Below are 25,142 nucleotides of genomic sequence, written 5' to 3'. Positions count from 1 at the left end.
ACACAAACTGAGGCAACGTCAAGTTGTGTGGATTGTTGTCGTGTTGTCTGTTGTTATGGCTCTTTGTATTATTTTGAACTTTTGCATATTTAATGTGCAGTAAAATGTAAATGCCATCTCTGCTCTTAGTTTCTGGTTTTGATCTCTTTATTTATAAAATGCTTTAAAAGTAATGAGGAAATCATTCAGCTGACAGATGTTGAAGAGTTCACGAACAGTTTAAATGCCTCTGACTATTTTCATCTCTAATCACTTAATAATTTAAGAAACAAGAATTAAGTCTTGTTATTTCAAGGAAGACAACCGTTCTGTAAAAACGAACCCCCTCGAAAAACAATGAAAAGAATATATTTTTTTAATACTCAGGAATAAATGTTGGAGACAAAAGCCAAAACAAGAAATTGATGTTGAGATGATTATTTAAAAAAGGAAAAAGTAGTTTAACATGATAATTTAAATAAAAATGATTCTCATCTGTAAAACATTTAAATAAAATGAAAATGTAAAATCATCCGTCTCTGTCCGAACTGCTCCGTTCTTCAGATAGAACGCACAAGGAAGAGGAAGATGAGCAGGACGCACACACAGACACACACTCACAGTCGCAGTCAGCTCTGCGGCTGCTCTCGTTTGCTGTTTTTCCAAAAGATGCTGCGTCTCATTATTTTCTGTTTCGTTTGGTTTCTCCAAACTTTTCTGATCAGCTGCCACAAAAACTCTACAGGTAAATAATCCATTATTGATATGATACGGATATATACTGTTTCTTTAACAGCTCCGTAAAGAGTTTGGTTTAGATTTCATCATTATTATTACTGTTGTTGCTGCAACTTATTCAGTCTCATATTAAAGTCTTAAACAGGAACATCGTTGGAGCAAACTGTAATATGTGGTGGCTCACCTTTTCAACTTTGTCATAGTCGACATCAACATCAGCATCAGGAGAGAATAAATTCTTTGAAATAATATCTTGTAGAGCTTTTTCTATGTTTTTATAAATCCAACAGTTCTGCTGTTTTCTTTTTTAGAGTCGACTTTGACAGAAGTCAACAGTCTCACATTTGAGGACTGATGATATGCAAATATTTTCTAAAGTAATACTGATGCTGTGTTTATGAGTATTTAAATATCATTTCTGGGTTGTTGTGACGGAACATGATGTTTCCTGTGTTCATGTGAGTGCTTCCATGAGATAAAAGAGGAAATGAGGCTAAAAGTGGAAAATCAGCAGGAACTGAGTAAACCTCTGAGTGGTAAATTTAGGCCTCAGACTGCATGAACCTCCTGTCAAACTCCAAACTTTATGTGTAGAGTGGACAGCAGGAATTGGTCCTTCCCCCAAGGTGATCCGGCTCTCGGTCCCAGAGGACCACCAAGTCTGTCTGTGCTGTGGCAGCTCCGATCCGGATCATGTCTTCTGGACTCGTCAGAACCGGCGGGTCCTGACGACCAGACGGGGGAGCTACGAGACCAACGAGGACCGGCAGCGCTACCTGCTGCTGTCGGACGGAGGCCTGTGCGTCCTGCAGCTGGAGGCCTCGGATCAGGGCGGGTACTGCTGCAACGACCTGCTGGTGGCCGAGCTGCAGGTGCTGACAGGTACGTCTGGATCCAGAGGTTTAGAGCACCAAGACCTTCAGCCAGATGTCGATCTTTGTCTCCATCTCAGAATCTGCACTTTGAGCCACAATGTTGAGCTTTTACCGAGCCGACAGATCAGGGAGAAGGAGGAGCATTTTCCCATAGACTTCAAAACAGTCTGACTTCTGTTAGGACCAGTGGAGTCGCCTGCTGATGGTCGGTAGATAGAATGAGTCCAGAGCTACATCAGCTGCTGGACGGTGAATCTGGGACAGTTCAGGGAGGGGCTCCTGGTCCTGGGTCCTGACTTCCTGTCCCACAGGCCCTTAAGTCCCACACAGAGTTTCAAAAAACGTGAGATTTCACGCATTTATTGCCCCGATGCCGTAATTCTGTTGGTCAAGGAGAAACCAACGTTTTTGATTTTATGGCTTCTGTTCGGTTAAATTTAAAACAAACGTATTTCTCCTTAACGTTAAATATTTTCAAGGTGGATGTCACCGCTGAGGGGAATCAGCCTTTGTCAGTATGAAGCTGGTTGATGTGTCACATCACAACATTTCTGTTTCCTCTTTTTACACTGAAACAAACAGACAACAGACTACAATGAAGAAATTTCACAGCAAGTTTCAGGCTGATTCAACTCAGCGGTTTCTGTTTGTGTGTGAGAATCAAAGTCTGTCTGTCGGAAACATGAATATGAGGCAACAGTTCATTCCTCATTCACCCATTTCAAAGATTTCCAGAGCTGAAATCTGTAAAATTCTGAATAGTTCTTAAAAACCTGTCAACTCAGTGATCAACTAAATACATTTAGTGAGAAAAAGAATTGAAATTTAAATCCAGATATTTTTTTTAAAGAGAATTTTGGTCTTTGTATCAATTCGCTCAACTTTAAATAAAATTTTTCATTTTGCTGTAAAAATAGTGACACAACTGATAGTTTCATAAATTAATGAAATGATTTGAAATTTCTTTTGCCAAACTTAATCTACTAATTCATAAATGTCTCATTGTATTTGTTACATTTATTATTTGGCTGTTTGGGCTGTGACAAGAAGCTGAAGATCAAAATCTTCCACCGTGTCTCCATCTCTGCGTCTTTGTCCTCAGGACGTGACTTCACAGTCGCTGCAGGCCGGACGCTGCTGCTTCCCTGCGGCCAGTCGCCCAAACCCAAGCAGAGGTGGTTTCACCGGAGGAACGGCGAGAGGCGGGAGCTCATCCTGACCCGGTTCAGAAACGGCACAGTGAGCCCGGAGAGGGAGGGGGGTCGGCTCAGCTTCCGGAACGACGGCCTGCAGATCCAGGACCTGCAGCCAGAGGACGCCGGGGAGTATCACTGTAACGGAGAGCTGCAGGCCACCGTGTCGGTCCTCTCAGGTGAGTCACACACTGGCTGGATCTTATTGGTCGACTGCTCATGACGTCACTGAGATGATAAAGAGGAACATCACATTTCCAACTTCTGGCTCCAGTCGAGCCCGCCCACTTCAGAAGACACATGTCTGGCAGTTCCTTCTCACGTTAAAACATTTTCACATCTGTCACTGTCAGTGCATCCAGAGCCGACCAGCGTCCAGACGTCCAGCAGTTCATCTCCGACCTCCACAGGTCAGATTTCTCCTTTAGGATGAAAAGTTTTTCTGGTTGCAGGGAAACGTGAGTTTTTCTGAAGAATGATTATCTCTTCTCCAGATGAAAAATGGAGTATCTTATATTTTATGGTTGTTCTGATTTAATTTTGTGTTTTCTGAGTGTTTGAGGAATCTTCTGCATTTTGTTTCTGTTCTGCTCATCAGACGTGGTCGAGGTCAAGAAGAAGGAGAAGAAGAAAAGTGAGAACGGTCGGTCATCAAACACTTTCAGCTTCACACCCAAAGTCATGAAGGTGTTCGTGTGTTTGTTGACCAGATGCTGTGTATGTGTGTGTGTGTGTGTGTCTCAGCTCTGCTGTTGGTTGCTGTTGTCGGTCTGGGGTTGATGATCCTCTTCATGTTGTCCGTCTGTGTTTTACTGAGCAGCCTGAAGCTCTGCAGGAGGAACAAACACAGATATGAAGGTTTGTTGTTCGGTAGTCTGTCAATCAGTAGAATCACTGCTTTTCCAGAGTACCTCCAAAGTCCAGTCCAGTCCTGATCAGTCCAGTCAAATCAAATCTAATCAGATTTATTTGTATAATGTCAAATCATAACACAGTTACATCAAGGCACTTTACATATAGAGCAGGTCTAGACCTAACATGGTTAGTAAATGCAGTATAAATGCTTAGAGGAGGGAGAGAGAGAGAGAGAGAGAGAGAGAGAGAGAGAGAGAGAGAGAGAGAGAGCGAGAGAGAGAGAGAGAGAGAGAGAGAGAAGCTCAGTCCTTCCCCCAGCAGCCTCGGCCTATAGCAGCATACCTAAAGAGTAGAGGACTTTTTAACTGTACGCTCTGTCATACAGGAAAGTTTTAAGCCTGGTCTTGAAAATTACTAAAGAGTCCGCCCCCCGGACCGATGCTGGGAGTTGGTTCCATAGAAGAGGAGCCTGATAACTGTCCAGTCCAGTTCAGTTCAGATCAGTCCAGTCCAGTTCAGTTCAGATCAGTCCAGTCCAGATCATTTCAGATCAGTCCAGTCCAGATCAGATTAGTCCAGTCCAGTCCAGTTCAGATCAGTCCAGTCCAGTTCAGTTCAGATCAGTCCAGTTGTCCAGTTGATTTGAAAATCAAATGTTCAGCTCCATCTTGACGTCTGGTTTCTCTGCAGCAGCTCGGAGGCAGGAGGACACGGAGCTGCAGCCGTGGACGCCGTCCTACAGACCGGACGGTAACGACATCAGTGTGAGCTGTTTGATCCTCAGATGTTTCCGTCTGTATGTAATCACCTGTCTGTCCACAGAGCCCAGAAAGACGCCGTCTCCACCGGAGGACAACATCCACTACGCCTCTCTGGGACATCAGAACTGGAGGGACAGACCCAGCAGGACTCCAGCAGAGCAAGACCAGCACCACGTGATCTACTCTGTCATCACCAGACCTGTAGCTCAGAAGACTCCAAACTGAAACACACTTCACTGTCTGTCTGTCTGTCTGTGTGTCATAAATAAAGAAAACACAACAATAAACTTCTGGACAATACGGATTACTGCTGATTTCTTATTGGTGATTTTTTTCTCAATCATAATATTAGTACCTTTAAAACAAATCATGTTACATACTGGCCATGAAACACCTTTAATGTGTGCAGTTCAGAATATAAAAGTTAACAAATATCATAAATATGAATTTAACAAAACAGATTTGAGCTTTCTTTTAACTTTTGCTGAGCAGCATTATTTATCCTGACAGAAATGTAGATCAATACAGTAAATAATAAATAACAAAAACATGAACGAAATAAAACGGTAAAAAACAAAATGCACATTTTAACCATTCCTTCAGTGTACAAACTGTCTCCTCAATGTGTTGTTGTGTTTACATCCTGCTAAATTAAATCATTTAGAGGATCAGAGGGATGAAATATTCTGCTATCAAAATTATGTAGCAGACTCTGGATGGCAGAGATGAGATAAGGGCATGGGGGGGCTCTGGCCCTAAGGAGAGCCTCCTGAGCCCACCCCACCTCAAAAACATCACTTGGACCTAAAACAGACACCAGCAAAGTCCTCAGTATTGAGCCTTGAAGCTGTTGGCTCAGGAAACCCCCACAAAGTGACAACAACTATCACCTGGACTGACATCCTCTAACCCACCTCACTGTTCAACTGCTCATGAAGGCATGTTTAGAATATCACTGAACCAAATAAACAATCACTGTGTAAGTCCAGAATCCAGCGCACCGCACAGCTGACCTTTCCGGACCTGAATCCCCGAACCGGCCTTTTCCCTTCACAAAGAAACTTTCCAAAAACTTTCCTTTTTTAATCATTGCCCTAGCATAGACGGATGTGATGGAGAGAATCCGGTCACTTTTCAAAATAAAACGCTGTTCAGCTTCAGATAATAAATAAAACATAAATAATGTAAGTTATTTATTCTTTCTGTGTGGCCCAGTTTGAAAGCCCCATGGACTGGTACCGGTCCGCGGCCCCGGGGTTGGGGACCACAGATCTGAGGATTAAAACTACCTCATCACCTCTGCTATGCCATTGATGTATCTCATGTTGTCAAATGTTAATGTGTTTAGAACAAGTGTTTTCTCTGTCGTGGAAATGTGTTTTGTACACCAATAGATTAGTTCGATGCCACGATATTAACTACTTCTATTGATAACTGTATTGTTGTGTGTGTTATGTGAATGGGCCATGGTGGGAGAAGGTAAGACACGCGTGTGAAAGTCAAACCCACTTTCTAAAGTTGTGGAATCAGCTCGTTTCCGTTGTACAAATAACCCCTTTGGAAGTGAAAGTGAGCTCCGTGGGGCGGCGGCCACCACAAAGCCCCCCCTACAGACGGCCGAGGATAAAGACAGCTGACTCCTCTTACTCTTCTTACTTTTTCAAACTTTTAGTCTTTTGAAGCTCTTCTTTGTTTTCTTTAGTTTTTGGAGTTCTTTTCGTTACTTTACATGTTCTCTATTTTATTTCTTAGCTTCCCTCTGCTGTTCGTACGTGAACGAGTGTTTTCTTTGTTGTGGTAACAAGCCAGATCAATTCAAATTAAATCTCACACAAGTGAGTCTTTAAGAACTTTGTTCCTTTCTCCAAATTTAGTTTTTGAAATTCAGAAGGTTTCCTCTTTGAGGACTGGTGCCCCTTTTTAACGAGAGCAAGTTCTAAACTGTGGTGTCCCCACTACAATTATAATTATTGATGATGTGAAAGAAAAGAATCCAGCAGGTGACAACAACAACAATCACTTTATTGAAAGTTCAAATGTTCAAGTATCAATACGAGAGAAGCTGGAAACAAGGTGAACGCTACATGAAAAATGGGATGTTTTATCTTTTGAACTGACTCAGTGGCCCTTTAAGGAAACAAAAGCACATCATTTCCTTTTCTCACCAGCAGGAGGAGCTCAAACTAAACAGGAAGTCTTCTCATCTGTGCTGCTGTGACGCCATCAAGTTCCTGCGGCCAATCACGGTGGAGTATATGACGTCGGCTCTGACCAATCCCGTGGATGGCTGACCAGAGGGGCGGGGCCTGTGCTTCAGACTGGAATAATGCAGAGACACTTCCTGCAAAGACAACAGGTGAAAATCAGAACAAATAAACAAGAGAAGATGGATTCTTCCTGCAAAAGATCCAGACAATCTGTATCACAGAAAAACAGCTGTCTGACATATTCTTGTCCTTCTGATCACATGAAGAATAAAGTGTCAACAAAAATAAAAACTCTCTGTAGATAGTTAAATGAGTATAAAAGCAGGAGGATCCACCGACCTCTGTGAAGCTGCAGCTGGAGGATTGGGCCGTGAGACAGCAGCACACTGCTGGCTTTCCTGAGGACGAAGGGACACGGTCAGGACCTGGACCTGCCGAAACAGCTGTTCTGTTCCACCTGGTCTCTTCTGGTTTGAATGTCTGACCAGCTGTTTTGTGTTTTGTGTTTGAATGTGTGACCAGCTGTTTTGTGTTTGAATGTGTGACCAGCTGTTTTGTGTTTGAATGTGTGACCAGATGTTTTGTGTTTGAATGTGTGACCAGCTGTTTTGTGTTTGAATGTGTGACCAGATGTTTTGTGTTTGAATGTGTGACCAGCTGTTTTGTGTTTGAATGTGTGACCAGCTGTTTTGTGTTTGAATGTGTGACCAGCTGTTTTGTGTTTGAATGTGTGACCAGATGTTTTGTGTTTGAATGTGTGACCAGCTGTTTTGTGTTTGAATGTCTGACCAGCTGTTTTGTGTTTGAATGTGTGACCAGCTGTTTTGTGTTTTGTTTGAATGTGTGACCAGCTGTTTTGTGTTTTGTTTGAATGTGTGACCAGCTGTTTTGTGTTTGAATGTCTGACCAGCTGTTTTGTGTTTTGTTTGAATGTGTGACCAGCTGTTTTGTGTTTGAATGTCTGACCAGATGTTTTGTGTTTGAATGTGTGACCAGCTGTTTTGTGTTTTGTTTGAATGTGTGACCAGCTGTTTTGTGTTTGAATGTCTGACCAGCTGTTTTGTGTTTGAATGTCTCTGTACTCTGCAGTTTGAGGGTAAATTGGTGGATGTCATGAATAAACATTTAAATCCCCCCCCCCCCACACCGGGATGGAAAGTGAAAGTGAAAGTGAAAGTGAAAGGAGGAGCCGGCAGTTGGAGTGGCAGGCAGACAGACTCTCCGTCTGGTCCGGTCCGGTCTCTGAGGAACGACAACATGCCGAACCCCGGTGTGTGCCTGGAGGCCCTGGAGGCTCTGACCGGGTTCAGGGTGGAGTCCTCCGGCGGCCCGTCGCAGCTCAGCCCGCAGGACTTCGTCAACATCGTGGCCCTGAAGGAGTTCTATAAGCAGGAGGGCCTGAAGCAGCTGGACTACCCGAGTCTGGGCTCTCTGTCCCTGCAGGACCCGCAGGAGGACGCGGACCTGTACAGCGCCCCCCCGGCCCTGACCGAGGGCCCCGGGCCGGAGCAGAACCGGATCATCACGGTGAGGATCAACCCGGAGGACTTCTTCGACCCGTCCTACGACTACGACTTCACCTCAGTCAAGGTGAGCACCAACACTCATCCTGTCATCCGATGAGGCCTGACGTCACGAACAGCTGTTCAGAGTGACGTCACTAGCTCGCGTTTGGGAAAAGTGAAATGTGACGGCGAGGTAATGAGCAGCTGAATAAATGCGTGTCACGTGATCAGTGTAGTAACTACTTCCTGACCAGGGGGCGCTGTGGTGTGACGTCAGTGAATCTCCACACTTTATCATCCATATCAAGCACAATACGTGACAATCCGGATGACAGTCCTGTTCACGTCACTTCCTGTTTCCCTGCAGGACGGAAACAAGGCCTTCCTGCGCGGGAACGAGCTCTACGTGCGTCCCTGCGGCTGGAATCGGGCCGCCATCCGCGTCGTGCAGCGGTACGGCGACGGGGACGGCTGGCTCGGGACGGGTGAGACCGCCTGGCCCGTCTCCTACCACGGACACGCCATGGACGGCTCCCACGGCATCATCCTGACCCACGGCGGCGGCCACGGAGACCAGCCCGAGTTTCTGGACGCCGCCGCCGCCTCTCTGGTCCACAGTGAGACCCGAGGCAGAGGGGTGTACTCCACACCGGACATCAGCGTGGCGGAGAAGTTCTGCAGGAAGTTCACGTCCAAAGTGGACGGCAAGACCTACAAAGTGCTCCTGCAGAACCGCATCAACCCGCAGAACAGGAAGAAGTGCCAGAGAGAAGGCGTCTGGTTGGTTTACATCCCCGACGGCACCAGCGACCTGCAGACCAGGATCATGGTGCAGAACTCCATCCGTCCCTACGGACTCCTGCTGAAACAGGCCTGAGCCGGGTCAGGCTCAGGACACCCCATCCCAGCTCAGATTCTTCTGCTAATGTTAAAGAGCCCAAGCTGGTGTGATGATCTTTGTCAAGTGAACATAAAGAGAAGCTGATTTGTTCAGATTTCATGTTGATCATTAACTGATGGGACTTGTTCTGTCTGACTCATTAAAGGATGAAGTATCTTTAGAAATCATTAGCTCCACTCCTGCTGCACATTCAAAACTTCAGTGCGTCTGTTCTCATTTAAAAAACACAAAGGTGAGAGAAACGTGGACGCCTCTTTATGTCCGCTTCAGGCCTCCGTGCTGAGTGTCGAAGTTCAGGCAGCAAACAAACCTCAGACTGACCATCAGCCGACCGGAGACCGGTCACTGAGGTGAACTCATCAACGTTCTCCTCTCAAATGCAGTGAAGTATAAAATAAAAGAACAGAATGGAAATTCTCTGCTCAAACTCCAACTAGACTGAATTTCATTTAAATTTAAGTCACCAGAAAAAAAACAACCCCCGAATCTCAAACTAATATAGACCTCCTAATAAATCTGGGTAAAGAGCCCCGAGGACACACCTGAGCACAGGTACAACACGAGGACGAGGACGAGGACGAACGAAGCTGGAAGGATGCAGATTCCCAGATTCCAACACGGCCGCTTCATTCTGTCTGAGTGTCCGTCAGCTCCTGAGAACGAGAAGAGTTTACTGATTGGTCCACTCGGAACCTGGGGGAGGGGTCAGGGTGCAAACAAGCCAATCACATTCCAGATGACATCAGACTCTGGCCAATAGACATCAGTCCATAACAAAGTTTCCATTTTTCAGTTCATGTGTTCATAAATGAAGATTGTCTCCGCCTGCTGGCAGACAGACAGAAGACACACTGAATCATCTCCTGAACACCTGAAGCTGTGAAACTGAATCGGCTCTTTTCAAGAAGCTAGCAGCTGTTTCATTTAGAAACTGACCTCGGTGAGCAAACGTCATAAAGAGAAGCTCCGCCCATTAATACACTTTAGTGAGCAGCCATCTTACCGTTGACACTCAGAAGAATCCCTCCATTAACGTAAACGTTTCCAGACTTGGTCCCAGAGCAGAAATAAAGGCCGGCGTCCTGCTCCTCCACCTGCCGGATCTCCAGGAGGACCACACCTCCCTCCACCTCCCCCCTGGACCTGATCCGACTCCTGTCTGCAGAGTGGAAGACCACGAGGCCTTCTCCAAGTCTGCTTTGGGACGCCGTCAGCAGAGGCAGCATCCGGTCCGAGCGCAGCAGGTACCAGGTGATCTCCATGCTGGAGGTCAGGTTACAGGTCAGGGTGACGTTCTGCCCCGCCTGGGACGCCTGGGACACCTGGGACACCTGGGACACCTGGGTCGGGTGGAGAACAAGTGAGGCTGAAGACTGGTGACATCCTGCGACACCTGAGGAGAGACGGGCAGATAGCAGGACTGAGCTGATTGGTGGACGATGTAGACGACATTGTGTTTCCCAAAACGTGAAGAAAAAAAGTTTTGGATGTTAGATGATAGTTGGAATGTTTGAAGCTCCATCTTGGCTGAAGGTGGACATTAAAGTGTTTGTCAGCCATCTTTGTTTCTTATTTTAAAATCCAGGGGAGAAGGCGGAGCTGGCCTGCTCTGTACTCCCTCCTGATTGGGTAATACAGCCCGTCCACCACAAACTAACCCCGCCACAATAACTCCTATAAATGGGACCATCATGCTTGCAGAGGGGGCGTGTCCTTTGTGACCCTAAGCCAAGGTCACAGATGGAAGGCTCCGCCCACCTGTTTATCCTCCTTCAGTTTAGTTGTGGTGGAGTTCAGTTTAAGTATCTGCAGCCTCAACAACAACAACAAAAATAAAACGCACAAACCGAATCCCTGAATTCAGTTCACTGAACCTGGAAAGTCATTGAAAAGGTCCTGAACTAAAAAAAAGTAATGAAACCAATAAACTTACAGACCACCGACAGGATCCAAACGAACGGTGCCATGACTGAAGGGATCTGACTGCACAGCAGGAGGTCAGGGCCCACCAACACAACACAGCGCTTTCCATAACTTTCAGGTCGCGCGGCGCGTGCACGAGCGGCTCATCAGCTGGTAAGTTTCGTTTCTGCAGATCAACAGCGTGACACTGGAAACCGGAAGCTGCTACAAATTAAAAGCAGCAGCAGAAAAAAATCCCTCTGTGGTTTCTTGAGAAACTAAGTTGAAGTCTTTGGAATAATCAGAAATTAAAACACAAAGTCAGTCAAACGTTTCTCTTATAAACTTTATTGAAAGTATTTAAATGTTAAAGTCTAAAATGGGATTTTTAAAAACTATTTCATTGAATCTGCTGCACAGTTTATATTTTCATATTTCCACCGAAGCTCACTTCATTTTTACTCTCCATTTATATCATAACTCAGTGAAGTGCTCCCTGTAAACGGTCTGGGGCTACTCCGCTGAAAAACCCGAGCCACTTTAAAGGGTTTTGAAGTGATTGCTGTTTTTAACATATATTTTTTAGAAATCTCACATACCCCCTGGGCACTCCGGGGGGGTCAGGTTTCCCAAAACATGGGATTTTAGATTATAGAATGATAGTTGTTGGAATGTTTGAAGATGTTTGAAACAAGTCAAAATGGTCAAGGACCATCTTAATATCTGTTCGTTTCTGAACATTTCTTTATTTGAGCGTCTCATTTTTCTGTAGTCCGACATGATGTCTGCTGTAAATGTGTTTTACTCATCCTGTATGTGACGTTTCATCAACGTTTTATTTGAAGTTTTAAATATTTCCAGCTGCTGTTTTTCCATTGGTGCTTTTGTTTTGGTGGTGCCATCCCGGAAGTCGAAACCTACAGTTGTAGCGGGGTAATTATAAATTTGGGGCAGAGCGAAGAACCAGCAGACCGATCCGGACCAGGTGGGGAGAGGAGGACCTGACTGAGTCCCCGGACAGCTGACACCATGAAGACCGAGCCAGTCCACATCCGGTGAGACACTTTATTCTGAAATGTCAGAGTGTCGTTGGTTTTTGTGTATTTTACTTCAAGTTTCACTGTGAAGCTCGGTTCCTTAAAGTGGACCCTGAACGCCTCACAGCTGCAGACGGCTGCAGGCGGCTGCAGCGGAGAACCGACGTCATCGGCCGGTTCTGGTCATTTTCTGCAGTGCTTGATGACGTCAGGACTCGGCGGCGTCATTTGTGCCACTTTTGGAAACGGTCCAGAAAAACTGACAAACGAAACTTAAAGCGCCAAAAAGAGCTGATCAGTATCGATCTGATAAATATTAACCAGCTTTTATTTGTTTGTTTGTTTGATCAATAACATATGATCACCTCATAAATAAGGATGAACAGTTTCTGATCAGTGTAAAATCAATAAAGAAAATCACAGGTGACTTGATATTAAAATAAATAAAAAAAGGTTTTTTTTAAATAAAAAAAGTTGAGGCTGCAGCAAAAAAAAGTGATTAAAAAAAGAAATCATCTGTTATTATCTGATCAGTCTTGAATTGCCAACCTTTCTATTAAACTTTTATTAATAATGAAAATCCATTTTAAGCTCACAAATTAAAATGTAAGAAAACATCAAATTAAAATGATCATTAGTGAAATATGAAAAAAAAAAAACTTTTATGAGCATCATTACATTTCCAGCTGCATTATTGAATTATGTAATGGAATATTGAATTTAATAGAATGTAACAGAGCTCTGCACTGCATCCGGAGCTTTCATGTGTTTTAGTTTAATGTGACTCATTCTTAAAGCTTCTCTCTGAGGTGGCTTCTCTGTCCAACAATCTGTTTTTCATTCCGATCAGATTTCCTTTTTTCAAACGTTTGTATAATTAAACGGGTTCTTCTCTCTTTGTTTTTTCAGGCCTTTCATCTATCTTCAGTGTTTCCTGCTGGCCCGTTTAATTGGTGAGTGTCAGCTGTCCAAATAGTTTATATCTGAATTAAAAGCTTTTTCATTGCGACAGTTTGAAGAAATCCCCCAAAAGCTCAAAAAACGAGCTTCAGGAAAGACAGAAACTGTCCTCTGATGTCATTTGGTATTAAAGAGAAATTCAACCTGTGGCTCTGGCCCCTCGAAGGGTCTCCAGATAAATCTGAGGGGTCATGAGACGATTAATGAGCGAGGAAATATAGAAAATAATCAACAGCTTGTTTCATCTCAGGAATATATTTTATATATCCTTTGATATAAAGCATAAATAAATAAAGGCCTGAAGTGAAAAAGTATCTGGAAACTGAATCTCCTTCGGTGACTCCGTCCATCCAGAGTCCTCCTCCCTCGGCTCCGCCTCCCCCCTTCTCATCAGCTCCACGGTGGGGAACCAGGCCGTCCTTCCCTGCAGCTGGAGGAAACGTCTGGAGTCGATGACGTCCACCTGCTACGTCCAGTGGGCCCGGGTGACCGGCACCGTGTTTGAGCGGCGGGGGTCTGACAAGTGGGAGGCGGACGCGTTTGAGAACCGACTGGAGGTTCCTGAGGAGACTCTGAGGTCGGGGAACTGTTCCCTGATCATCAAGGACGTCCAGATCGGAGACACGGGGACATACGAGAGCTTCATGGTGGTGAAATTAACAGACCAACAGACCAAAGTCTTCATTCAGGGCATCAAGCTGCTGGTCTTTGGTGAGTTCAGTTTTGAATGCTGCTTTTATTTGTCAGTTCGGGTCCTGACTAACTGGACTGGACTCTCTCTGCCCCCCCCTCAGACCATAAGTCCCGTCAGACTCTGGCTCCGGGTGAGGACCTGCTTCTGGAGCTGCACACCAGTCACTCATTGGCAGTGAGCTTCCAGCACAGGTGAGCTGCCTACCTGTCTGTTTTTCCAAAAAAAAAAAAATCTGCTTTCACACCAGATCTGTGGGTTTCATTTCGGAAAGCTTCCACCCCCACTCACACTATCTGAGTCTGTCGTCCTTAAACTGATAAAGCTGGTGAAGTTATGACTCAGCTGGGAACAGATCTGTGAGTGACGTCAGACGTCCGCTCTCAGAGGACGAGATGAATTTAATAATGTTATATATATTTATATTTTCATGTTCCCACGCAGACGTCTCTAACCTCAGAACTTTTGTGCCCCACGCAGGGACAAATCAGAGTCCTCTGACCTCTGGGTGAAAGGCCAACAGAACAACAGTCCTCGTCTGGTCTACGATCCGCTGAAAAACCAGCTGACGCTCAAGAACTTGAGCTACTCAGATGAAGGAACGTACAAAGTTCTTGATAAGCAAGGCCTCGCCATCAGCACCATGAAGCTCACCATCGAAGGTCACTTCACTCCCTAATCCATCAATCAATCTAATCTCTGACAAAGTCTAAAGTTTTTTTTCATTATTATTTCTCTGACAATTTTTGTGGATGTGGACAAAATGAGATTATTTACAAATGTAAATATTTTGAATCTTAACGGTTGGACCAATCACAGATCACTGATGTTTGTTTTCAAAATGTCAAAGTGAATACAGGATATTCGTCACAATTACAAATCATTAGATGGCAGATGATATAAATATTATATATTATAATGGGAGAATTTAAGGTCATTATCAAAACTAGAAATAGCCATTTTGGATGAAATGTTTTTATCTTCTGAATCTGAATTAAATGTAACTGCTCTGGTCCACAGAAAGAACCAAGGCTCTTAAAGTCCAGCAGCCTGTGGAGAAGGATGCAGCTTCAGGTGAGACAGTAAAAGTGTGTTTTGTGGAGCAGAAATGAAGATGTTTATGGCGGGATGTTGGAAGTGTTGACCTGGAATGCTGTTTTTCCAGATGCCGCGGACAGAAGCAGCCGCTCGGCTCTTCTTAGCGCATCTCTTCTTCTTGTGAGTTTCCGGTTTTCTCATCTGTTCTGGTGAGGAAAAGAAAAAATAGTCTGAACATTTCAACAGCAGGAGCAAAAGTGTTTGCATTATTTATTTTCTGTGACTTGAACTTTAAACTTTTGTTTTTGCTTTTATGTGAACTTTACATTTTAGTTTCACAGACGCACAAATTGTTATTGAAGAGTCTTTTTTAAGATAAAAATCAACAAAAGTGATAAATGGGTCACATGACTAAATATCCTAATTATTTCTTTCTTTTTATATTCATAAAGGCGTCTCCAAAAGTATTTATTTAAGACATTAATGAACAAAATTTAAAACATGACAATAATATTGAAGATATTTACACAAACATGGAGCACAGTTAACATTAGGTAAAATAATTCCTAATTAAAACAATGGAAATAAATGACACTCACTCTTGTAGTTTTGTGTTATATTCTACAACATAAAAGGAGAATAAATACAGCTGAGGTCCATTTATGGATCCTATCAACACTTTTGTTAAAGCAGCTGAAGAAAATAAAAGTAAAATTGAAGTTTCAGTGTGGGATCATTAATTTTATGGTTTTCACTTTAAATAAGGATTTGATTCACAAAATTATTTTTCATTTTGATCATTTTACGTTCATGAAACACTACAAATCCATAAAAGCCTTCAGGGAGTTTCTCTTTTATTCATATATTTTTAGTGATTATTTGGATGATTAATGTGAACAGTAATTTTTTGTAGTTTTAATCTCAGATTTATGTTGAATAATCCAACTGAAATTGTAATTTCTCAATACTTCAACCATTTTAGATGTATTGATAAATAATTCTAAATGAAATTGCAGAATGGAGAAATGGAGTGTTGCTCTGATTCTGATGATCATTAATTTGTCATATTTTGTAGTTATGCGCTTCAGATGTTTGTGTGGATGGTAATGTGTTTAGAGATATTCCCTAACAGTTTCTGGGTTGTTGAGGTTGTGTTAAATAATAAAAACAGCACAAACATGTTGTGTTTGAACGTTAATTAATTGGTTTATTCGCACCGGAGCAACACAACAAACTGCACACTGACGGTCAGCAAACAGACAGAAAGGCAGCCTGATAAGCTCCATTGTTTTCTGCACACGTCAGTGTAATGTGGATTCATCTGCTAAGAGGAGCGGCATTCCTTCCTGCAGCCGCAGTTTCTCCGGCTCTTTACACTGCATCAGCTGCTGAAGCTACGACATGAGCCAGAAAAACACAAATGTTGGACAGACCTCGCCTCTCCATCTACACTGCTAGAACTAAAATAAATGAGTTCACTGGAATAAAAATTAAACAAGAAAAAAACACAATTCTTACTCAAATAAACATAAAATTCATCTTAACTTCAGTGGCTCACACTTTAACTCCAAAATTAAGTGTCTGCTCAGTGTTTCATAATAATTACATCCATCCACCTAATCAGTAGTTTGAATATAAACACTACTTTCCATCATTATCTGAAACCTGATAGTTTCATTTTCAGGTCATTCAGTCCTGAGTTCATTTTCCTGCAGAGCTCACCCTCATTTCTGGCACTGAGACCAGACTTTCTAGTTCTGCTTTCAGCTGGAGGCAAAACAGTTTAGTTTGTTTTCATTGTTTTCTTGGGAACCCTGGAGGGAATCCACACCCTAGACTGCAGATGTTTAACACCTTCCTTCCCATCCTGTTAGAAGTTGGGCTTGTGCTTCTTGACCTCGACCATGAGGTGGTGCAGGTTGATGAGCTCGGACCGGACTGCCAGGCTTCGAAAGGTCGGCTGGTTCAGGACCTTGTGGAAGCCGTGGTAGTACTGAATGAGCTGGGTCAGCGCGCCCTGCGACAGGAAGAAGAAGAGCTCATTTCCTCCAGCACAACGAAGATGGTTTCAGTGTGACTGTGACGCTGATCAATTATCAGCAGCAGAGTGTTTTTTTAAAGAAAGCACCCCAAACTGAGGCAGCTCTCAGTCACAGACAACATAAATTAATCATCACAGTTCAGGACCGTTCCTGACACCTTTACCCATAGACTTCAATACAATCTGACTTCTGAACAACCAGTGGAGTCGCCTCCTGACAGTTGTTCAATAGAACCAAGGTTTGAGCCTCTTTCCAAACCGGAGTCCTCGTCCATGTAGTCTACGGAGTAACCTTTTGTATGATTTTGGTGGTGATGTCACAGTCATGTGACTAGTCACACTTTTCCCCGTCGCCTCACCTGAATGATGCTGGTCCCGTTTTTGAAGTTGGTGAAAGACCTCATGACATCTTGACTCATCGACTCCACCGACTGTTTCCAGGAACTGGAGAAGCCGCGGACCAGCTGAGTGATCCGAGCTGCAGGGAGAGCAGACTGTCAGCCATGCAGTAGCCCCGCCCCCTAACCCCCCTTCCTACTCTGTTTCCCTCCAAATGAACATCATGTTGTATTGAAGACTGAGACCATAAACTCATCAGGGCGGAGGAGGGACATTTTCCCATAGACTTCATTAACCAGGGTTGATGCTCACTGATGTGTTTTGACACATCAGCTGAAATCAGCGGGATTCTTCTGAAGTAAAAATGATTCTGATCTACATCTCAGCAGGCAGTCAATGAAACAGCAAACGCCATCCAATGACCTGATCACAGCCGTGTGGAGGGAAATGCTGTTGTGGTGGGAGTGTGATCACAGCAAACAGAAAAGAGGATGTGAGAAGCCAGCGGAAGAAATCTGACTCAGAAACACAACTGACAGCTGAACAAAAGCTTTTCTGGAAAACAAAACTCAGGCCTGAGGGAGGAGGAGCTCAAGGATAGGGGCGTGGCCTGCTGATGATGTAACCGACTCCTCTGCTGACGGAGCTGTTGTGGAAAGCTAGACTGAACCTGTCTTTGGTTTGGTTGGTCCAGCGGACTGTTGGTTTCAGGGACCAGGTCCAGTCCAACCTCAGCTGACCGTTCTGCTGCGGGGGTCAGTGGGTTGATCCAGCAGAAGAGCTGGTGAGGCCTCGTAGTACACCATTTAATGATATTCAACGTCACACTGTATTCATTAAATCCTCCACATCAGTTCTCATCTGGCCGGCTCAAAATCCGTCCTGACAGCTGGACTCTAGAGCTGCTTTTAGAGTTGGGTTGTTTGTTTTTTTTTTTTAAGCAAGAACTGATTGTTTTAGTTTCCTTCTGCTCTTGAAATCTCAGCATGAGTGAAAATGAAAGTCAGTGATGACGCTGATGACGACAACGAGCAAGACAAAAAAATAAAATGTGAATAAGGAAATAAAGGTTTTCACCTTCCTCGTTCTTCAAACGGTCAAGCTGCCCTTTCTCCATCAGTGCCTCGGCCTCCTTCACAAAGGCGATCATCCCTCCAAAGGGGGGAGACAGAATTTCCTCAATAAACTCCTGGTGGGGGGAGAAATGCAGACATGTCAAAATAAAAGCCCTGAGCCCAGACAGGTGAGACAGCGTGACAGGAAGTGAAGTATCCACCTGAGTCCTGGCCAGGTGCAGCTGTTGAAAACCTTCCACCTCTTTACTGTCGTCTGCTGCCCTCTCCTGGACGAACAGGGGGACAGTCATTGTTCAGAGTTCATGTTCTTCACTGCACCAACCTGGACCGGTGGGTTCTGACTCACCATGAGGACCCCCAGCATCATGTCGTAGTTGTTGATGAGGAATATGAGCTGTTCTCTCCTGGAAGGAAACTCAGCCGCCATCTTCAGCACAAAGTTCTCTACCTCGACCTGAGACGTAACAGAGTCAGGGAGACCTCAACAGCCGGACTAGGTCAGGACTTCAGGAGTCCAGTTCAGAAATCTGAAAACAGTCCTCTGAGGCTTTATTATAAACAGCTGTTCCTTTAATTCATGTCTCGTGTGTGTGTTACCTGCAGCTGTCCCAGCAGAGCATTCGTCCTCTCGTTGGGAAACGTCTGATTGATGCTGACGATGGCTGATGAAAACTCTGCATAACGACGAGTGATCTGAAAGAGACAAACAGTCAGCTCGCTGACGCACACAGTTGTGTGAGTGTTTTGTGTGTTTGTGTGGACCTACGTAGTGTGGTCTGGTGTCTAGCACTCCCAGTTTCTGAGGGTCTGTGTTCCTGATGCTGTGGATGTTCATCTCCAGAATCAGCTCAAATCTCGGCCATAGCAGCTCCAGCACGGCCTCCCAGTACCTGACACACAACAATCCACACTGTCTCGTTAGGACGGACATGTCTCTCCTGCTCTGCTTCATCAGGAGGACATGCTGTCTTTGTCCTGAAGCGTGGCGGGACACTGACTTGTTGAGGGCGGGGATGTTCCTCTTGGCAGTGATGGCTCTGAACCGGAGGATGATGTGGATACACAGGAAGACGGCGATGCTGTCGTAGCAATCTGACACATACGTGGACATGCTCTTCTACACACAGACACACACAACAGGATTCGGTAACACAATATGACTGAACACTGTGACTGTTCATAACTAAGGGAGTCTTCCCTTAGTTATGAACAGTCATGAAATCCGGTCCTGGAGGAACACTGTCCTGCATGTTTGAGATGTTTCCTGCTCCAGCACACCTGATTCAAATGATCAGCTCGTCATCAAGCTCTGCTGAGGTCTGATCAGGAGTTCTCATTTGAATCGGGTGTGTTGGAGCAGGAAACATCTGAAACATGCAGGACCAGATTCGGACACCTCTGTTCTATGGGCAGACCTGAGCCTCAAGAAGGAAAAGAGCAGAAACGTGTTTAAAATCTGGATTTACGTGAACGTGGAGAAATATCTAGGTTTTATTTTTGTGTTTTTTGTGTACTTGTTTCGTGATGAATAAAGTTAAAAAGTTTTAATCTCAGCACTTTCTTCTTTTCCTGCTGACTAATCACAAGAATGATTACTCATTCCTCTCTGAACATAAACACAAGTTAACTAAAAAAAAAGGTGTTTCACTCGTACCAGGAACATGCTGAGGGTTTTTCCCATGATGCTGTTGAAGAGGTCAAGGGCTGAGTTTCCTGCCACCATGAAGAAGTCTGACAGGAAGAGGAACTCTCTGCAGCCGTTATCCAGCAGAGCGTAATGTTGACTCCGGAACAGCATCTCATATGGATACTGAGGAAAAACAAGTAATTCATTCATCACAACTGTTGGTGAAATGGGTTGTGTTTGACTCTGAGCAGCAGGGGGCGCTGTGTCATACGAAGAACCAAATACACTAAAAAAATAATAATATCAGATGATTTTCATTCAGGGAGAATCGTGTGATGAAATGATTCTTTGGTTTTGGATGCGGTAAAATTGTGAAATTTTTTTGACTGGAAACTTTCAAATCAACAACCTGCCAAAATGCCTCAATACTGGAGTCCTGGGACACGAGTGAATTAATGTTTATCGAGCTAAATCAATGAACAAATTCAGATGTCAGATGTCCATGGTGTTTAGTGAGAGGAGAAATGAAAACCACATGGAGGAAAACATGAAGGCTGGAAGTCTGCAATGGAAGGACGAGTTCAACAAAGTCAGACGAGCTCCGAGAGGTGAGTGTGTTTCACAAACCTCTGCTTCTCAGGACAAAAGTAAAATGATCCTGACAGAAAAATGTTTCATTTGTCCTCGGAGCTTCTGTACACTGAGTGTGAGTTTAAATTTCCTCATGTTGCCTCCACAAATGACCACAAGATGTCAGTGTGACTCTGCAATGCGTCTCATCCAATCACCTCTTCACTGACACTGCTACCTTTCACCAACATTCATCTGGTTGTGGAATTTATTGTTTGTACACGTTTTAGAATTATTCCTCTCACCACACTGACGCCAAATGTATCTGAATCAGTCTGATGTTTGTGACGTCTCACCCTGCTGTCTCCTCTCTGAGCTGTGTGAGGAACCAGGATTGGCCCCTCCAGCTCAGCGGGACTGAGTATTGCCCCCCGCTGGCCCAGAGTGAAGATGGTGTTCCTACTCTTCAGAGACGGTTTGGAGAAGAACCCTGAGACAGGGAGTCAAGGAAACTCACTCTTTGTACCTTCAGGGTGTTGGCACATCACGCGGCATGGCATCGTGGCAGAAAAGCACATTCTTTTCTTGTTCTTAAGTTCGGTATGTGATTGACACACCTGAAGTTTGAGAGTATGTACTGCACATTTACTTGCTACACCTACACACACCCACCCGCTAAACGGTGTTATTTAAAGAGCCCCGAGGCGGCTCCACTTCAAGTCTGCATTATCATAGCCAGAATAAAATGATCGTGTTCCAAACACTGATGACAAATACATCACGTGTACTGTACACATAAATGACTCTTAATGAGGCACAAACACCTCAGGTCTCTGTTGATCTGCTTTAAATGGACATTCAAATGGCCAGACGCTGTCCATCCAGACGAACTTTCTAATCAAGTACTGCCCTTGAATTCTTCAGTGTGTGTGTTGAGGTGATGCCGATATAGAAAACACTCACATACTAAGATAAAAACATTTTAAAGGATATCTTTCTTGGCCGTGTCTTCAACCCCCATCAGGTCGTCTTTATCTGCCACTTCCTCATACTAAAGATGACAGAGACACGAGTTAACTCACATGTAGAGACTGAGTGGAGTGACAGGACTCACGCACCCCCCAACCCCACAGAGACATGTGTTGTCTGAATGATTCGGAATGAGCAGAGACCAGGACCACGTGGTCTCCACCAGACTGACCTGCACTTTGAGCAGCCTGCCGCTGTACGACTTGAAGTAACTGTAGTAAATTTTGCTCATCGTATCCACGTACTCGTCTCGGATCTCCTTGGCCACTGTCCTCTCATTGGCCAAAAGAAACTGGTAGAAAAACCTGAAACAGAGTAAATGGGGGTCCATTTGTCGGTCATACAGCTACAGCTTTTTAAACAAACTCTTTATATACTACAGAGGTTAAAACTCACAAAGTCCTTAACAAGTCGGTTGAAAAGTCATAAAAGATGATAACATCTGTGGACAAACTTGAACTGTGTCAGAAAAGGTTGCTGGAAACAAACCTGAAATTGTCTTTTGGGACTTTTGGGACATTGTGTAATTGAATGAAGAAGAGGTGAGATGTGCTCACCTGTACTTCAGCAGAGTGTTCTGTGGTATCTGGTAGTTGGTCATTGGCTTCCTGAAGGAGTAGATCTTCTGGAGAATGAACTCTCTGATCTTTGATACGGCCTGAAGTGAACAAAATATTTAGTCCTCCAGAGCTCATTATTAAAGCTTCAGGGCAGTAACCCCCCCCCATACATAAATAACATAAATATACCTGTTTATCATTACTAATCCATCTGTGTATTTACATCTGCACATTAATATATAACTATACAACATTCTGCTATTTTCATCCCTCTCTCCCCCCACCCCCATGACCGGTGTGACCAGGTATTCAGTCTTAGAGTTTAAGTTGGAATACAGGTAACGTCAGTAGATTCGAGCCTGAAAGTCCCTGACCTGATGCGTCCTGTGATTTTAATGGAGGTTGGTGGAAAAAAAAGCATCGAAGAGTAAATGTTAAGCCGAAGAGAAAGAGAAAGTCTGCGCCTCATTAAAGCACAGATCGAAATAAATAAAAGGAAACTGAAGTGAGTTTAAAAGCCAGATTGCATTCCTCTGATTCCTCCTCCCTTGCCCCGGTTCACACCTTCAGTTTCAGGCGGTCCACGATGTCCTGGATGTCAGAGCAGGCCAGCGTCTCTCTGAAGCTCAGCTCTTTGGCGAAGTTGATCTTGTTGTTGAGCTCATGGAGCTGCTCCAGGAACTCCTGCTCTGTCACGGGGGTTTCAAGGATGGTGCTGAGATGAAAAAAGACTGCAATGTCAAACCAACATGCTTGACTCACAACACTGAAATGCAGTCAACAACTACTTTGGAGGCCCCACTTACGAGATCATGACTCCTGGCACAACCAGCTCGTCCACCAGCTGGCTGAGGTGGCTGCGTACAGCCTGTCTGTTCTTCAGCCGGACGTTCATGCTGACCGACTGCTGCTGCAGAGTCTGGATCTCACTGCTGATGGAGGATAAGTCGCTCTGGAAGCCGCTCAGCATGCCTTCCATCCGCTGAGGAGATGAACGGACAGAGAGAAAACAACAGTTGTCAGATAAAAAAAACAAACTAATAAACAAAAAAAAAAAAAAAGGTCTCATTATTGAAGTTCTATTTTATCTGATCTTATGTTGACACAACTGCTGCTGTATAAATGACAAAAATCTTATTACTGTTTTGCATTCGTACAGAACAGTTCCGTAATAAGATTTGAGTTTGGGGGACTCTGGGGGACAAGAAATGTTAAAAAGAGAGAAAAATGATAAAAACATTGGTCTTTGCTTTCAATTTTAAGCCAAAATGATAACCGCAGCTGTGAAGACTCAAACTCTCAAACTCTAAGCAGAAGACCTGCAGAATCAGGACCAGGACTCACTCTCTTTTTTTTTTTTTTTACCTCCAATATGGAATCACAGGCAGTGATCTGGTTGTGCAGGAGAGCAATGTTTTGGCTCTCCTTGATGTCTGACAGACTGACTCAGGAAAATAAGATAGGATAGAATAGGATAAAGAGCTAAAAGCCCAAAATCTCCTTCAAAGACATTTTTTAAGGACCAAAACTGAATGTGTTTGTAGAATTATTGTTCTTAAAGAGTTCAGTAAGAACCAACACATTTTTACATTTTTTCTACATGTTGCTCTTTGCATATCAGAATGTGTTATCATTATTATACATAAAGAGGAACGATGGATTCTTACCCAAATGTATAAATATATAATAATAATAATAAAAATAATAATAATAACGGCAAATCCTGACTGAAAATAATATTTGAGTGACAGTTTTCCTTTTAAACTAAAATGTATCTGTTTCTCTGTTGTTTGGAAATATTTTGACGTCCACACTGTCAGCTGGAAGGATACAGTCTTTGATGGACGCCTGTTCGATCCTCTGCAGCTCTGACTCCACCTGTTTGGAGTACTGCCTGAGATCAACACCCTGAGAAGAGATGCAGTAATGATAATAATAATAATAATAATAATAATAATAATAATAATAATAATAATAATAATAATAATAATAACAATAATAATAACAACAACAACAACTGCACCACATTCTCAATTATTAACTCAATGCCTATACACAGTATATATAGAAGGGACACTGTGTCAGGTACTGTGCAAGGACATACTTCTCAGTCCTGCTGTCCATTTCTGTTTTACAAACATCAGGGTGGATTCTCACCGTTCTGAGCGCCTCCTTCACCAAGTCGTCTTCCAGATTGGCCTGAATGTGAACTGCAGTGAACAAATTGACCTCAAACACTTGATAGAACAGGTTTTTATGCAAATGCTTTCTTCATGAAAGAGTTTTCAAAGCATCTGGATGTAAAAATACAAGGAGCTGCTCCTCTTTCATTATCTACACAGCAAATGAACCACGTTCTCTCCAGAAGCTATAGATACAACTGTGCTGTTTGCTTGTGTCTCACAGGATAAGCCATATTAATGACCAAAAGGGCCTTACTATCCACTTCATCCAAGATGAATTCATCTGTGGTGAGGTCCAGTTCTCCCAGGTTCAGGTTAGTCATGTCTCCATCAGGCTTCTGAAGAAAACACAAAAAGAAGGCTTGAAACAACAATGACCAATCTTCTAAATAAAAAAAATCAGTTCTAGCAATTATATATATAAACAATGTAACACATATTTAAATTGATCAATTGCTGTGTAATTATGAATTATAGTGTTCACTGATGATCATCTCTGGCTTTGTTCATCTTGAGTCAGTCAGGAAGCTATTCGCTGTTGTGACAGGATGCTAACAGCTACATTAGCTGACAAAATCTTCACACCTCGTTAACAGACATCGAGTTTTAATTTAATTAAAATTCTTTTTGCTTTAATTTACGGCAGCTGCTGCAGAATAATCACGCTGTTCTTCCGACTTTCAGCTGAAACACTGAAACCGGGACTCTGAGCTCAAACGGCGCATTAAACTCTGGCTGCTGTAGTTTTTCAAGCCCGCAACAGGTTTCCAAAACATCACAGATAACACTTACATCTTCTTGTAAATAAGCCATGGCGATTTCTGTCGGGTTTCCAGCCGTGTTTACATCAAGTCCGGCTCCGACAGCTACAGCGTTTCCCTCCGCCATTGCGGCAAAATTAAGCTAACGGCTAAAAAAACTACAAACGGCCGTCCCCTGACACTGACGTCACGGTCAAACGAAAATGATGTCAGTACAAAACAAATTCCGTAAACACACAAATTCGAAAAAAATTCCTATTTATTCGGCCCTTTTGCATTTTTAATGCACTTTTAAATGTATTCGTTTTTTTCCG

General features: G+C 43.6%; 5 protein-coding genes across 7 annotated transcripts; 3 read left to right on the top strand and 2 right to left on the bottom strand.

The window, feature by feature from the left end:
• Nucleotides 1-597: 597 nt before the first annotated feature.
• Nucleotides 598-4,688, top strand: LOC115051301 (semaphorin-4C). 3 transcript variants are annotated; one of them, XM_029514666.1, is made up of 8 exons: nt 598-724; nt 1,312-1,599; nt 2,695-2,964; nt 3,139-3,195; nt 3,384-3,419; nt 3,530-3,643; nt 4,331-4,390; nt 4,463-4,688. In XM_029514666.1, exons 1-8 carry the CDS (start codon nt 649-651, stop codon nt 4,624-4,626), a joined length of 1,065 nt encoding a protein of 354 aa, XP_029370526.1. In that variant the 5' UTR covers nt 598-648; the 3' UTR covers nt 4,627-4,688. The 3 variants fall into 3 exon arrangements, with proteins under 3 accessions (XP_029370526.1, XP_029370525.1, XP_029370524.1); XM_029514665.1 differs by having other exon boundaries at nt 3,384-3,428; nt 4,334-4,390; XM_029514664.1 differs by having other exon boundaries at nt 3,384-3,428.
• Nucleotides 4,689-6,474: 1,786 nt separating this feature from the next.
• LOC115050767 (uncharacterized) lies at nt 6,475-11,413 on the bottom strand. The gene is made up of 5 exons (XM_029513814.1): nt 10,948-11,413; nt 10,018-10,407; nt 9,557-9,667; nt 6,948-7,006; nt 6,475-6,742 (listed from the first exon to the last, which is right to left on the bottom strand). The coding sequence occupies exons 1-5, from the start codon at nt 10,979-10,981 to the stop codon at nt 6,602-6,604; spliced, it is 735 nt and encodes a 244-aa protein (XP_029369674.1). The 5' UTR covers nt 10,982-11,413; the 3' UTR covers nt 6,475-6,601.
• Nucleotides 7,779-9,170, top strand: LOC115050764 (uncharacterized). Its single transcript, XM_029513811.1, has 2 exons — nt 7,779-8,198; nt 8,481-9,170. The coding sequence occupies exons 1-2, from the start codon at nt 7,866-7,868 to the stop codon at nt 8,988-8,990; spliced, it is 843 nt and encodes a 280-aa protein (XP_029369671.1). The 5' UTR covers nt 7,779-7,865; the 3' UTR covers nt 8,991-9,170.
• LOC115050766 (uncharacterized) lies at nt 9,306-15,818 on the top strand. The gene is made up of 7 exons (XM_029513813.1): nt 9,306-11,971; nt 12,863-12,906; nt 13,268-13,624; nt 13,708-13,798; nt 14,085-14,266; nt 14,625-14,678; nt 14,770-15,818. Exons 1-7 carry the CDS (start codon nt 11,946-11,948, stop codon nt 14,853-14,855), a joined length of 840 nt encoding a protein of 279 aa, XP_029369673.1. The 5' UTR covers nt 9,306-11,945; the 3' UTR covers nt 14,856-15,818.
• Nucleotides 15,722-25,132, bottom strand: vps52 (VPS52 subunit of GARP complex). Its single transcript, XM_029513810.1, has 20 exons — nt 24,860-25,132; nt 24,324-24,405; nt 24,042-24,094; nt 23,717-23,792; nt 23,250-23,317; nt 22,691-22,866; nt 22,449-22,599; nt 21,882-21,982; nt 21,497-21,629; nt 21,291-21,346; nt 20,652-20,787; nt 19,753-19,908; nt 19,097-19,215; nt 18,865-18,988; nt 18,696-18,791; nt 18,445-18,552; nt 18,299-18,364; nt 18,100-18,211; nt 17,043-17,161; nt 15,722-16,659 (listed from the first exon to the last, which is right to left on the bottom strand). The coding sequence occupies exons 1-20, from the start codon at nt 24,953-24,955 to the stop codon at nt 16,513-16,515; spliced, it is 2,175 nt and encodes a 724-aa protein (XP_029369670.1). The 5' UTR covers nt 24,956-25,132; the 3' UTR covers nt 15,722-16,512.
• Between the last annotated feature and the right edge of the window lie 10 nt (nt 25,133-25,142).

The sequence above is a fragment of the Echeneis naucrates genome, chromosome 11, assembly GCF_900963305.1.
Source record: "Echeneis naucrates chromosome 11, fEcheNa1.1, whole genome shotgun sequence".
Classification (NCBI taxonomy): domain Eukaryota; kingdom Metazoa; phylum Chordata; class Actinopteri; order Carangiformes; family Echeneidae; genus Echeneis; species Echeneis naucrates.
Note: the sequence above shows the minus strand (reverse complement) of the source record. Positions and strands in the feature narration are given on the sequence as shown.

Coding starts and splice junctions, on each gene's coding strand:
- LOC115051301 (XM_029514664.1), top strand. CDS start 649: ATGCTGCGTCTCATTATTTTCTGTTTCGTTTGGTTTCTCCAAACTTTT. Junction 725..1,311: donor CTGCCACAAAAACTCTACAG/GTAAATAATCCA, acceptor CTTTATGTGTAG/AGTGGACAGCAGGAATTGGT. Junction 3,644..4,330: donor GAACAAACACAGATATGAAG/GTTTGTTGTTCG, acceptor GTTTCTCTGCAG/CAGCTCGGAGGCAGGAGGAC.
- LOC115050764 (XM_029513811.1), top strand. CDS start 7,866: ATGCCGAACCCCGGTGTGTGCCTGGAGGCCCTGGAGGCTCTGACCGGG. Junction 8,199..8,480: donor ACGACTTCACCTCAGTCAAG/GTGAGCACCAAC, acceptor GTTTCCCTGCAG/GACGGAAACAAGGCCTTCCT.
- LOC115050767 (XM_029513814.1), bottom strand. CDS start 10,981: ATGGCACCGTTCGTTTGGATCCTGTCGGTGGTCT. Junction 10,408..10,947: donor TTGGATCCTGTCGGTGGTCT/GTAAGTTTATTG, acceptor GTCTCTCCTCAG/GTGTCGCAGGATGTCACCAG. Junction 9,668..10,017: donor GATTCTTCTGAGTGTCAACG/GTAAGATGGCTG, acceptor TCTCGTTCTCAG/GAGCTGACGGACACTCAGAC.
- LOC115050766 (XM_029513813.1), top strand. CDS start 11,946: ATGAAGACCGAGCCAGTCCACATCCG. Junction 13,799..14,084: donor GCAGTGAGCTTCCAGCACAG/GTGAGCTGCCTA, acceptor TGCCCCACGCAG/GGACAAATCAGAGTCCTCTG. Junction 14,679..14,769: donor GGAGAAGGATGCAGCTTCAG/GTGAGACAGTAA, acceptor CTGTTTTTCCAG/ATGCCGCGGACAGAAGCAGC.
- vps52 (XM_029513810.1), bottom strand. CDS start 24,955: ATGGCGGAGGGAAACGCTGTAGCTGTCGGAGCCGGACTTGATGTAAAC. Junction 17,162..18,099: donor CCGTTTGAAGAACGAGGAAG/GTGAAAACCTTT, acceptor CTCTCCCTGCAG/CTCGGATCACTCAGCTGGTC. Junction 16,660..17,042: donor ACGGGACCAGCATCATTCAG/GTGAGGCGACGG, acceptor TTCCTGTCGCAG/GGCGCGCTGACCCAGCTCAT.